The sequence below is a fragment of the Gadus chalcogrammus genome, chromosome 15 (assembly GCF_026213295.1).
Source record: "Gadus chalcogrammus isolate NIFS_2021 chromosome 15, NIFS_Gcha_1.0, whole genome shotgun sequence".
NCBI lineage: Eukaryota > Metazoa > Chordata > Actinopteri > Gadiformes > Gadidae > Gadus > Gadus chalcogrammus.
Window position 1 is genome coordinate 10,759,783 of NC_079426.1, and position 13,425 is coordinate 10,773,207.

At 40.3% G+C, this 13,425-nt stretch overlaps 2 protein-coding genes across 3 annotated transcripts; both read right to left on the reverse strand.

Annotated features, from left to right (window-relative positions):
* Positions 1-973: 973 nt before the first annotated feature.
* Positions 974-5,515, reverse strand: vdac2 (voltage-dependent anion channel 2). The gene is made up of 9 exons (XM_056609545.1): positions 5,375-5,515; positions 3,868-3,939; positions 3,729-3,778; positions 3,340-3,492; positions 3,190-3,242; positions 2,566-2,793; positions 2,221-2,371; positions 2,069-2,126; positions 974-1,792 (listed from the first exon to the last, which is right to left on the reverse strand). The coding sequence occupies exons 2-9, from the start codon at positions 3,932-3,934 to the stop codon at positions 1,701-1,703; spliced, it is 852 nt and encodes a 283-aa protein (XP_056465520.1). The 5' UTR covers positions 3,935-3,939; positions 5,375-5,515; the 3' UTR covers positions 974-1,700.
* Positions 5,516-6,389: 874 nt separating this feature from the next.
* Positions 6,390-13,180, reverse strand: LOC130405175 (uncharacterized). Of its 2 annotated transcripts, XM_056610195.1 has the most exons (8): positions 12,983-13,180; positions 12,445-12,774; positions 12,031-12,336; positions 11,840-11,891; positions 11,587-11,672; positions 11,362-11,393; positions 11,047-11,139; positions 6,390-10,930 (listed from the first exon to the last, which is right to left on the reverse strand). In XM_056610195.1, the coding sequence occupies exons 1-8, from the start codon at positions 13,026-13,028 to the stop codon at positions 10,868-10,870; spliced, it is 1,008 nt and encodes a 335-aa protein (XP_056466170.1). In that variant the 5' UTR covers positions 13,029-13,180; the 3' UTR covers positions 6,390-10,867. The 2 variants fall into 2 exon arrangements, with proteins under 2 accessions (XP_056466170.1, XP_056466171.1); XM_056610196.1 differs by lacking the exon at positions 6,390-10,930 and having other exon boundaries at positions 11,061-11,139; positions 11,314-11,393; positions 12,983-13,179.
* Positions 13,181-13,425: the final 245 nt, after the last annotated feature.

The window sequence follows — 13,425 nt, forward strand, 5'->3', positions numbered from 1 at the left end:
GCAAATGCTAAACACAGCCTTGTGAGACCATGCAGATATTAAAGTTAATATATTTCATAAACAATGTGAACTTGCAAGAACAGAGGGGTAATCCATCAACCTAGCTAAATGCAAAACCGGGCTTATTTTGCTGAACCTCGCTACTTTCAGTTTGGAGTTCCGTTCCATTAACGTGACTTGGGATCTCCGCTAAGTAATCATGGCCATTTATCCGACCAAACTAACCTGGTCGGTGGCAGGCTAACTGTCTTGAGTGTGTTTCAGAGAAGTCCATCTGGCGGAAACAAGTGTACCATCAGAAGATTCCGCCAAGCCTAGTCCTCACAATTTTGTCAAGTGAAAGACTGAAATTGGTCAAATTTACATATGTGAAGTACAAATAGCCTATATTTTCACTAAGGGTCTAAGATTAAATGATGCAAAATAAATGAATTGCTATTGTTAAGTTATTTTCTCACATTTTTATTCAAATGAATGTATTCTACCGTAATTGGGAACCAGCAGTTGGGTGAGTGGCAGTCACTCAACTGCTGGTTAAACCTAGCCCCAACTGCTTCTTTAATAGGTCCATGGTAGTAGTGCTGGCACTGTGGTGCGTTATTATTTGGAGCTGTGATCGGTTACACCCAATTGCCTCAAATTTACCAGGATCACAAATTACAAGCTTGAGAATTACTTTAACATGTGCACATTTTGCAATAACAATATTCTTACAGCAATCATGCATAAGTTTGGAGTAAAGTAGGCCTACACTTGGGACAAAATTGAGTTCAAAGACTTTATTCAAAAGTAACACACATTAGGACCTTCCAGATTTCCTGTGGGTGTGGTGGTCTCTACTGCCAAGTTCAAGGGACCAAGGGCCCACAATTTCAACCCCCCAAACATGACAACAAACTAGTTTGGCATCACTGTGAACCTCAAGTATGCGCACGGGTACCTGCTAAAGTGAATAAACAGAAGAAAAAGCCTGCCTGTTTCAGCCAAAGTTTATTAAAAGGGTTTCCTCAAACTTCAGATACATTATTTTTGTTTATACCCCCCAAAAATTGCCCTATTCAAGGGAGGGTCACAAGTATAGCCTTCACAAGAAATCAAATCTCCAACCCTCATTGGCCAGGACCAAGCAGAACACAACTCGAGTGTTAGGTGTATCATCAAGTGCATAATGAAGGAAGGTATAACAGCATTTTAAATAAAAAGGAAGAGGAACAAGCCTAGAGTACTTAATAAGGTTTGCGTACGAAAAGGTTAGGTTTCAGATGACGAGGGGGAATATCAGACGGTCAGAATGACAAAACCCAAGGACAGGTTGCGTTGAAACTCGCCGATTGGCTCGCCAGGTTACAAGTTTTGAGGGATTAGCGCAAGGCAAGGAGGGCCAGAGGGGACAAAAACATCACAAGCAGTTTTTTGACTTGGAGAAAGTATTTTAAAAGTCAAAAGACAACACTTGCCACAAACAGTGCAGAGTTTAATGGATACGACTATAAAGTAAAAAGCACCGCCTCCCAAAAGAAAGGTGAATTTTCCCAATAAGGGGAGCACCTGTTGGAAAAGTGGTACTCTTTAATGACCGTTCATTGTCCTAGCCTTTTCAACCAATCCCTTCAAGAAATGCCCTTGCTGGTTTGAGGTGGAAATACATTTAAGGCCAGATTCTTCTGATATTCCCTATTCTCCCCATGTTGAAAAAAGCCTTAGGCCTCCAGCTCCAGACCCAGGCCGAGCTTGTGGCCACCAGCGTTGATGTTCTTGCCATCTACCAGCGCCGACAGGGTGAGCTTGACACCTGCAGTCAAAGAGAGAAGCCATTAGCTTATGAATTATAGAACCTTAAGACAAATACATTAAACGAAAGTGCCTACATTAAAAGAAAAATCAATTTGTTGATGAAAAAAAAAAAGGGAAATATATATTTTAGATTTCATTGGTTCTAAGAGGCATATCACTTTAAAAGAATGGACGCAAAACCTAGTTGACTGATAGAAAGAAGTTGAAAATAAGTATGAATAATTTTAAAGGCCGACCAAAAGTAAAAAATAATAATAAAAGGGCTACGGCTTACCTGGTCTAAGAGTCTGGGTGTAGCCAACACCAACGAGGCTGGTATTGTTCACTTTAGCCTAGAGAGAGAAAAATAAAATGCAAAACCACAAGTCAGGACCACAATACCATCATACAAATCAGAGCTTGGCAGAAGTAGCGGCAGTGACTTACACTAAGGGTAGCATCCTTGTCCAGCTGGTATTTGGCGGCGATGCCAAAGCGCGTGCTGTTGCTGCCAGCGGTCCAGGCCAGGTTAACGGATGTCTCCAGCGTGTCGCTCACCTTCTGGTAGATGGAGCCTCCAAACTCAGCACCATCATTGCTTTGGAAAACAAATAGGGATGAGAGGAGATTATTATCGCAGCCAAAACTACATCTTTCAGTAGCACATTTGAAAAAAGATAGTATATTGGGAGGTAGGTCCACAATATATCGGAAGGTGTACGTCCTGTGTACCGAGAGGTACCCTACAGATAAACACTAAACAGTCATGTCAGAGGAGTCTTCTATACTTACACATTGGTATGCAGCTGGAAGTCTCCCGTCTTGTAGCCCACAGCAAAGTTGTTCTGGGACATCTTGGACTTGGCTGTGTCAAAGGTCATCTGGTACCCGGCGAGCCAGCCCTCGTAGCCGACAACGGCGGCACCATGAATGGTGGGTCCGGCGAAGTCGAAGTCCACGTCGCAGCCCAGGTTGACGAACTCGCGCTTGTAGGCGGTCTTGACCTTTCCGCTCTTCTTCCTTTTAAGGAAAAGGGAAGAAAGGAGTTTGAATTAAGTAATGAATCAGTACACAAGAACCACTCTCTTCAGACTCCCTAGTCCACAGAGCTTGAATTTAGTTGGTAGTGACTTTGCAAGAACGACTCTCTTCAGACTCAAAATTGCATATGCAGTGAGTTGATCAGCACAAAAGAAAATGTGGAACAGGCACAATAGAGAAACCATAAACAATAAGATAATCACAGCGCAGATGGAGGCCATTTTCAACTCGGGCAAAATAATACATAACCGTATTTGCAATGTGAATGCCCTACCCCCAAGTAGACATTTTGAGATTCTACCAAGCTGCCTTTACCAGTGTTCAGGTTAAAAACTGCTTATGCTAACCAGACAATGGATTTCGACCTGGACCTACCCAGTGTTTGGTGAGAAGGTTGTGTCAAAGGTCAACTTCAGTCCCTTGGCAATCTGGAAGAAAACCATCAAGTTAGACAATCACCAATTCATGTGTTCAGTTCAAACTTTTTGTTTACTGTACGTTGCATGAATATGCGTTGCTGGTTACCTGATCTTCAATGGTGATTTCTGTTCCCAGGGTGTTGTCAGTGTTCCACTTCTCTGTGAAGGTCAGGCCGTACTCCGACCTCTTGTATTTGGTTTCCAGGGTGCCGGCCACTTTGCTGGTGTCGGTGTTGGAGGAACCAGCTGTTTTGAACTCCTGCAAGGTCAGCGGTCAAATGTAAACAAGTGTCAAGAGGGGGGAGGGTGGGGTGTTGGTTATGTATGAATGTAACGGCAGGCTAGTAGAAAGCGCTACCATGCCAAGCCCCTGATGTATGGAAGAAGAACCCAAATTAAGGGATTTAATCCACTTGGGGACCCCCATCTTGCACCTCATCAAGTAATCAACTTCGTATAATTAACAATTAAAAAATAAACAACAAACATGCTTACCACTCCACTTGAGGACTTGGTCTTCACATCCAGTTTCACCAGGCCAAATCCTAAAGAACAGAAATATTTAATTTAAAAGCCAACTCATAAACCACCATGAGTCACCAAAGTTACGGGTGTAAACATTTAGATGACATACCATAGCCCTTGTTGAAAATGTCCTTGGCAGATTTGCCCAGATCAGCATAGCAGGGAGGCACGGCCATTTTAGCTGTGGAGTAAGAAAATATAATAACAATACCAACAATACAAATCTATCATATTTGCTTACCAACTTTACAAAACAAAATAAATGCAATGAGAAAAAAACCGATAAACTATTTTTGTGTAAATAATCTTTTTCAATTTCCTTTCTGTCGGGTGAGGCTAAAAATAATGTGTACATTGAGGACTACAGATGTTGGTTCTCAGAGGTACTTGAAGTAATCTGAATGAGTATATCCTGTACCAGCGCTTCCATGACTAAGATACTACAATTATCGGCAATACTAATGTAGGTATGTTTTTCCAATTCTCAATGTACTTTTTATTAACACCAATAGCAAGCGACATTGATAGAGTATAGTTTGAATCTGGTTCGTCCAGGGAAGTTGGCAGTTGGCCACCCTGTGATTGTTATCCTCATATCAAAGGATATACACCTAGGACCATTTCCTTAAAGAATGGATAAAATATTACTTCCTGTAGTAAACATGGCACTAATGTTCGGAACTCTAGGTTTCATCTTGTAGGCTCCAATGCTATCATTAGTTGTCCAACTGCAGAATCCCTAATACAACAGGCTGGTGGTGAATAGGCCTGACAATGTTGAACGTCATCCATCTAGCACTTCGCCAGCTCATGGGAGGGTTCAAATCATACGTTTTACTACGGGGTCAACTGTCAGGACGCTGTTTATAAGATCTTGCATGAATGTGCATGTTGACGCCACCCAAATAATGTGCACCGAGTCAGAAGGAAGTTAAGGAACATGCCAATAGCTAAAAGTATGATCAACACTTTTTCAACCACTTGGTTCTTGGCGACAAATAATTCTCATAAACAAGTCATTATCCCAAGGGAAGCAGTGTAGCTAAATGTCAGGCGAGCAGGTGGGCAAGGTTAACCGGTAGAAACCATTTTGACGCACTGGTCGACATTGCCCATAGGTCCCCCTGCTAACTAAACCGATTTACATTTCGGTTGGCTTACGTAACCAAGGAATGCACACAAAGCGCTATAATAATGATACAACATAATTTAAGCACTAATGAATAACTTCTGATAGTCATCAGCTAACAATATCGTGAAAGTCGACTATTGTTAGGCTAAGGGTACAATACGGATAGTGTTGGAGCTAATAGTCAAGGACCAGGTTTTTTTTTTTTTAACAGCTTTTAAACAAGGTAGATATACAGCAGCGAGTGCATCATTGTAATAGCATAAAAGTGTACTTCAATAGGTTATTTAGACAACATGGTTGGCCGACTTGTGGAAAGAGCAGCATGTGTAAGTCTTGCAGCATGCTTTGCAAAGCTAGCCGAGCTATTTTTTACTAGCCTGCAGCCTACCGGTGGAGACGGGACTCCAGGACATAAACCAGAGTTATCCGTAGACCTGTCATGTTTACGTGTCAACGCACGCAGACCAATACATGAGATTCTTACCGGTAAGCGTTGGTGATAGCAGGGTACTAAAGTGACTTTGAAATACAATGTTTCTCACACCGCACGGCCAATGCAGACTTCACAGGGTTGGAGGGCGAGCTGAAGGAGACTGAGCCGAGTCAAGTTGCCTAAATTAGAAAATGAGCCCTTCCTTTTTGGAAGGCTGTCTTTATTCAAAGTAAAAGTCCTCTGGTTTCAAATTTCTAAATTGCATAGAATATTATTGTAGATATTTAAGAGAAAATTATTGTTCATTCATTTATGAGGAAAACCAAGTTAATTTGTTTTATGATTGTATAGGGTTAGCTGACGGAATAATGTATATTACAACCCTAGAAACACAGCAACAGAAAAGCTTGTAAATTAAGCACGGCATATCATATGCAATGGTTTGATTATGGATGATTAAGAAATGCGCAATTTCATTATGCCGTGTTTGAATCGGCAATTGGGATGTGTTAGGAAATTATTTGTTGTTAATCTTTGTACAGCGTAAATCCCAAATCTGACTGCACCAGAGCCTCTAACAGGAAGTCTTACTGAAGCTAATTTACATTGACTTGACACAGGAGATTTCCGCTGGAATCCTAACCAATCAGTCATCATCCGAGCACACGTCACACCCTGTGGTGGGTCACACCCACGTGTGTCACACCCAATCTGAGGCAAGCCGAATATGTGCCTGTATAGAAATATTACTTGTGTTGTATACATTAAAACCACACTTACATTCTGATGTGTAATATATGTACAAATCAGTCAAGATAATTACGCCTTTACATTTTGTATTTGTATTGTATTTATTTATTTTGTGCATGGAACAATATTGTACAATAGGAGAATATTAGAGGACTATAGATTACTGAGGGCCATAATCATAATATAAAATAGGGGTAATACATAATAATAATAATAATAATAATAATAATAATAATAATAATAATTATTATTATTATTAGTATTATTAGTATTATAATTATAATCATAATAAGTCATTTAAAATAGCAATATAAAAAATATTCTAGAACAAACAAATCACTAACAGAACTCAAAACTCCAAAGCAAATGTACGCACAAATAAACATACACACAAATCACATGACACGCCATGATCACACAACACGTCATGTCAAACCTTATTCAAACTAGTGTATGTTAAGTATGTAGTATTTGCATATAATATGCCAACTTGTGCTATGCTAATGGCCCCATATTTTTTTCTTTACTTTAGCCTTACAGAGGACAGATTTGTAGGAAATAGGCTATGTTGCTCAATGTATAGGTCTAAATAGCTAGGTAATTTATAAATTGAGGAATAAGACAAAAAAAATTGAATAGAATTTAAACAAAAGGGCAAAGCGAGCTCATTTAGGTTCCCGAAATGTTTTAATGCTGTTATGCCTCATAATAATAATCACAAATGTATGTAGTTATTTATTGAATCATTAATTATTGATTATTAAATATAGTACAGTATTGAGAAGAAATTGAGTATTGAAGAAAATAACAACTTTATTTGGGAACTGCTTACATGTTTTTCATTTAGATAACAATTAATGATTGAAAATGCACTTCCTGCAGAAAATGAGGTGAGTGCTGTGGCGCAAAGTGAGGTTGAAAATCTGTTATAATAAAGACACATAGTTTAAGACGTAAAGAAATGTTAAATGGCAAGTGAAGGGATCAAGTGAAGGGATTTGAACTTCAATTTGAATTTGAGTCTAAATGGAGTAATCAATGTAAACTTTCACACCATTTAAAAATGTTAAAATGGTTGGAAACAAATACGATTCAAGAGTTATCGCGTGTTTCCACTGCAGGGTGCGGTACGGTTCGGTTCGCAAAGGTGCGGTACGGATTGCGTTTCCACCGCCAAAAGTGGGTGTGACCCGGACTGAGCCGGACTCGTTTTGCCCTCGTCTTCAGTACTCCTCCGTTGGGGTACTGAGACGCCTGAAAGGGTGCCGGAAAATTCGAGCTACACACCTCCTCCGTGATTGGTTGACAGAATCGTCACTTCCGGGCGACGTGGGGATAAAAACAAACAAACAGTAGCCTCGAAACAGTAGCTTGCATTTCGAAGTTGATTAACTGCCAAATGAAAAGCATTAAGGCCAGGTACTGTTGCTGGACGACTTCCATGGTAGCTCTTCGTTTAATGTGTGGCGTTCAACTTTTCCATTGTTTTTATTGAGCAGGCTACACTGTGTGGCGTTGCTATGATATCACAATGTTTACGTAGCGGCCGCGGCGACCGACATCCGGCCTACCATAAAGGGTACTGTCGGCGGTGGAAACGCGACCTCTGAACTGAGCTGGGCTATACCGCCCCCTCCCTACCGGACTGAGGCGAACCGAACCGTACCGCACCCTGCAGTGGAAACGCGGCATTATTACATGATTCGATTCTCCGCTACCGGACACTCGACTGAACGAACGAACGAATGGACGAACGATTCTGAACGACTCTTCTTGGCAACTGACAGACGCGAACTGAATCAAGGAAAAGAATCATTGATTCCAATCTTCGTTTTCAGTAGGTCTCATTGATTTACGTTGACGCTGGAGTGTGAGGACGTTCAGCAGTGTTGCCAGATTGGGCGTTTTTTCCCGCTCTATTGGCCTACTTTTAATCACGCACTAATGCCGCGTTTCCACTGCAGGGTGCGGTACGAATCGGTTCGCCTCAGTCCGGTAGGGAGGGGGCGGTATAGCCCCCTCCCTGAACCCTCTAACATGTTGGATTATTTCAATGCGTCGGACCGTAAAGCTGCTCTGGAAGCTCTAATAAACTTACAGGAGTCTTTCCACGAAATGTACAGGATATGTACAGATAGAATTACTGAACAGAGAAGGATCTGTAATTATGCTTTGGTTTCCGAGGCGCAGATATGAAAAAGGAAGATTCTACGCATGCGCACAGACATGGTGGTGTTGTGTGATAGTGTATCACAGCACCACCTGCCCGCCTGACATCCATACCCAATCGAAATCCACACACTTTTGCGTCACCGTATGCACGCAGATTTCCTCCCGAAAACGCTTGTCTAAACGCAGAATAAAAAGTGAAAATGCGACGCCACTTTTGCGTCTTGTGTTCAGACCGTTATCATGTAAACGTAGCCTAAGCCTCTTCCCCCTTCACCACTCACAGTCAGTGAACGAACAGCGAGTCAGTGGGTCTGGGAGGAGTTGAATCTGAGAACGAACAAGACTAACGACGAGAGAGAAGAATCAGTTTGGGTCGATCTTGTTAAAGGTTTGTTCACTGACACTGATTCGGTCGCGAACGACCCATCACTAGAAGCCCGTATGAAACTAAAACTGTGATTCTGAATAAAGTTGAAATGATATCGAAATTCCGTTCAGATAATATTGATAATACAAGTGTGTAGATTTGTTAAATGGTTTGAACGAAGGTAAACGTTTGATTAAATGATTGAGTTACGATGTCTTAAGAAGTATGAGTGTCAGAATGGACAGACGTGTTCAATGAGAACAGCTGAAATCGAAGCCGGTATGAAACTAAAACTATGATTCTGAAGAAAGTATAAATTATATTGAAATTCCGTTTGGATATTATTGAAGATACAAGTGTGTAGATTTTTTAAATGAACAAAGATAAACGGTTGAAAATTGATTTAGTTACGTCTTAAACAGTTGAAGTACCATAGGAAATGGCTCCCATGCAAAAAATGTGGAAAAAGCTGAATAGTTTAAAAAGTTGAAAGAGTTGAAAAATGCTGAATAAATAGCCATCATGTCGTTAATGGGGGGTTTACACCTACCCGATAGGGTTAGGGTTAGGGTTAGGTAAATAGCGTGGTTGCATCGGGAAACACCGTTACTCTTCCCGGGAACATCGTTAGACAACGGGAAGAAACGGGAAGAAATGCTCAATGATCGGGCAACATCGGCAAAGAACGAACATGTTTGTTAATTTTGGGTCTATCGGGGTAGAATCGGTTACCAGGTGTTGCTATGGGCTAATCGGCTATAATCGGGAATAGAACGGGAGTATAACGTAAGACATCGCAAGTCGTTCGGGAATTTTCCTGGGCACATCGGCTATATTCGTTAATCTTCCGCGCTTTATCGTGTTTTATCGTCTTTATATCTGCAACCTCAACACACGAAAGACCCTCAAGAACCCTCGACAAATAACGATTGTGAGTGACCAGATTGTGTTAAGGAAGACCCTCAATCTGCCACTTTGGTATAAATAGGGGGTGATGGATGGATGTCCTACTTTTATAATTACAGGGGTACTTCGCCCATTTAGAACCGGCGTTCTATTATTATAAAATCGCTATTGTAATATAAATAAATATCAGTCTAAACCAGTCTCCCCTTTGCCTTCTACCGAAATGACGCCAAATGACGCAAAACGCGTCATTTGACGTGTTTGGCGTCATTCGAAATGACGTCAAATGACGCCAAACGCACTTCGGGTGTCTTCCCTGGCATAAATCGTTATGTTATCGTTATAACATCGGGTATGTGTAAATGCTACCCCGATAAATTTACCCGATCATACATTTTTAGCCCGATGTCACCCCGACTTCCACATCGGTGGTCCATCGGCCATTAGCGGCCATTAGCGGGATGGTGTAAACGGGGCATAAAGAGCTGAACGATCTCCCGTTGACTTCCATTGTAAAAAATAATATTTTAAAAGTAGAATATAGAATAAAGTATAAAATATATAAAAAATCTGAAAAGTAACGCACGATTCCAAGCTATTCTGAACATTTAAATAATGGAGTGGATTCTCTATGGAAATTTTAGGAAGGAGATAGGTCCCAAGATTTGTAGAGAATAAGAAAGAAAGAAAGAAAGAAAGAAAGAAAGAAAGAAAGAAAGAAAGAAAGAAAGAAAGAAAGAAAGAAAGAAAGAAAGAAAGAAAGAAAGAAAGAATAAAACTCAAGAAGAACAATAGTTGAGCGCTGCATACAGCACTCACCTAATTAACATACTATTAAATACATAGGCCTATTCAAAAATAAATAGCAAATACATTTTGAAGATGCATTAAAAAACCTTAAGTTATGAAACTATAAAAACTGTAAAACATTTGGGTTTAAGAAGAAACCCATTATGTCACTTTTATGTCACACATTACTTTTTCTGGGGCAAATCCTTGCTGTGTGTGTGTGTGTGTGTGTGTGTGTGTGTGTGTGTGTGTGTGTGTGTGTGTGTGTGTGTGTGTGTGTGTGTGTGTGTGTGTGTGTGTGTGTGTGTGTGTGTGTGTGTGTGTGTGTTTGTTTGGGGGTGGGGGGAGTATGGGTGTGTATGTTTCTGTGTCCGTGTGTTTGGGGGGGGGAAGACACAGTTGTTAATAATTACTGGTGGATCATTTCTGGATAGTTTACAGGGAGGACACATTTATATTGTATACATGTAAGATAAATAGTAGCCTACTCAAAATGTGAATGAAAGTCATCTTAAGTGTTGAAGTCACAAGCGTATGATCAATTGAATGGCATGGATGATTTATATTTTTGGATGGGGGCCAATAACACTGTATGTTATATTTCCATCCTCGTTTGGGTTTTCCTGAATAAATGAGCAAACAAAAAATTAAGGAATAAAAGAATGGAAGTCCAAATGAAAGAATGCATGATTCAATAAATGAATGCATGAATTAAATGAATCAACAGAAGAGGATTTACCTTGAGATTCATGTCACCAGTAGGTTTATTCTGTGCTGCCCTGGAATGCATCGGCATCACGCTACTATAAAAAACGTCTGGCTCAGACGACCCCTTGATCAGAGAAGAGACAACATTATCAGATCGTGTTACATTTGGTTAGATGTTGTTGTATTACTTTCTTGTCAAAGAATAGACTTCAAATTGCATTTTACATGCAACATATTTATGGTAGAATCCAAACGTGCCCCCTCTGGGCCAGAGCTTTGGTTCAAGGGTTTGTTTTACCCTGTAAGGTTGGTATGGGGAGGAAATCAAAATGTAGCCTCATCTTACTCTGATTGCTATACGTTTTCTTTCGGCACGCCCTGAAAGAAAATAATTATTTTTGTAAAAATAACAAGCCAACAATAAAATGGGTGTAAAAGAAATACATTGTATAATATGAACACAACTAACAGATAAACAAATAAAAAAAAAATTACAAATTTAATTTAACTTATATTTGCATTTGCATTTGCATTTTAATTTCAAGAGATTGGAAGTTATGTTTCAACATACTGTGGAACATCCACAAAACCAACAGGGCCACTGCTATAATGAACAGCAATATGCCCAAAGGAAGGAGAAGGTTCTTTAGGTCGTCTCTGTAAAAAAAATAGAGCACCCTTTATTGACAAAACTTGAAGAATATGTGTATAAGTACAATTATTTTTTTTACAGCTATCACACATTTCTACCCATTTAAATGAAATACGGTCAGATGTAAGATACATTTGGCTGAGGTAACCGAGGAGAGCAAAAGGGAACTGACCTGAGAACAAGTTCATGTTCCTTCTCTGTAATCTTTTTAGTGGACACCACATCTGACAAACATAGTGAGATTACTAAATTTCCTTAATCAACTTCCTGTTGTTGATAACATATATAATGTATTCAAGTGGAAATGTTTCAATTTGGCACAATATATTTTTTAATCCCTTTACACTACACTTTTAAACTTACTTGAATTCGTTGTCGTTGGGCTTAAAGCAACGGTTAGATGTATTGGCATATTTAGTTGCCCTTGGAAAAAAATGTACCAACCACTGCTTTCCATGTCTAGGTCTTTCATAGTCACCACAAAAACGTCTTGTTTGCTTCCATCAATTAAGACTTGTGAACCTTCAATAAAGCCATCCTGTTTTTCCTTGCAGTGGCCCAGTTTGCACCATCCTGGTTTGCCGTGTGTTTTAGAGTGAAAACTGATATTTATGCTATCTCCATCAAATCCTATTATTTCCTGTTGATCCACATACAGACTGGACTCGCCTGAAAGAGAAATAACTTCTATCAGAGAGCATTCAAATAGCCTTCTTACGAAAAAAACATTTAAATCCTAGTTGTTTTTTCTAAGTGTTTAATCCAAAACACACTCACCTTCGGACACTAAAAGTTGGAAACATGTTTTCTTATCTAAGGCTTTAGGTATCTCCACAGCACACCAGTAGGTTTGCCTTCCCTCCTCTTGGCTTATGATGGATACTGTGAAGACCCCTTGGTCCGGGTCATCAGAGATTGTGTACTGGCCTTCTGGAAAACTACTCTCTGAGTTGGTTGTGATTATTATAACACAAAACAACCAAGGCCTTCCTTTACAAAGGTACTTAACATGGTTCTTATGGCTTGGTTGGTATAGACATGGAATGGAAACCCTGGCCCCTACTTTCACAGACACTTCTTCACTCACCGTAGTGAGGCTGTGAGTTCCTGTTCACAAACCACACATGTATTTTTTCAAATTGAATGATACAAAATACATACAAAAATAGATTACAAACAGACAACTGTCTATGCTTAATAGGCCTACCTTTTTTGATGAAGATCACAATGAACTAAAATCTGATCTAATCATGATCTAAAATAGTCTTAAGAGATTTATCAACTGTCTGTATCAAACTCAAGAAATGCGACTGACCTGTGAGTCCACAGAGGGTAACAACGATAACAAGAAAAGGAGCCATGTGCACAAAGACGGTAGATTGGAACTGATTGCCTTTGTGAGTGTTTGTGACAGAGCTATTTGAGTAGTGGCTAGTGATGTGCTATTTCCTCATTTTTTAGCCAGAATGCAACTTCCTTATTATATAAGTACGTAGTGTGGCAGACGCCAGGGAGGAGTGAGGGGAGTGGTAGGTCTGGCTACCTGCTGGCTCCACCCCAAGCCATATATGGACTTCCTCCCTTTAATGAGGCGAGCCTGGGGATCGTTAAGCAGGGGTGCTTGGGCTTAAAGGAGGTAGCAAACGACAGAAGGGGGAGGTTGGAGTTGGAAGAGGAGCTAGGGTTAGCAGAGGACAGGCAGGATCTGTTTGATCGCCTAGATCAAGCACGGAACGCCCTGAGAGAGAGAGACAGGTG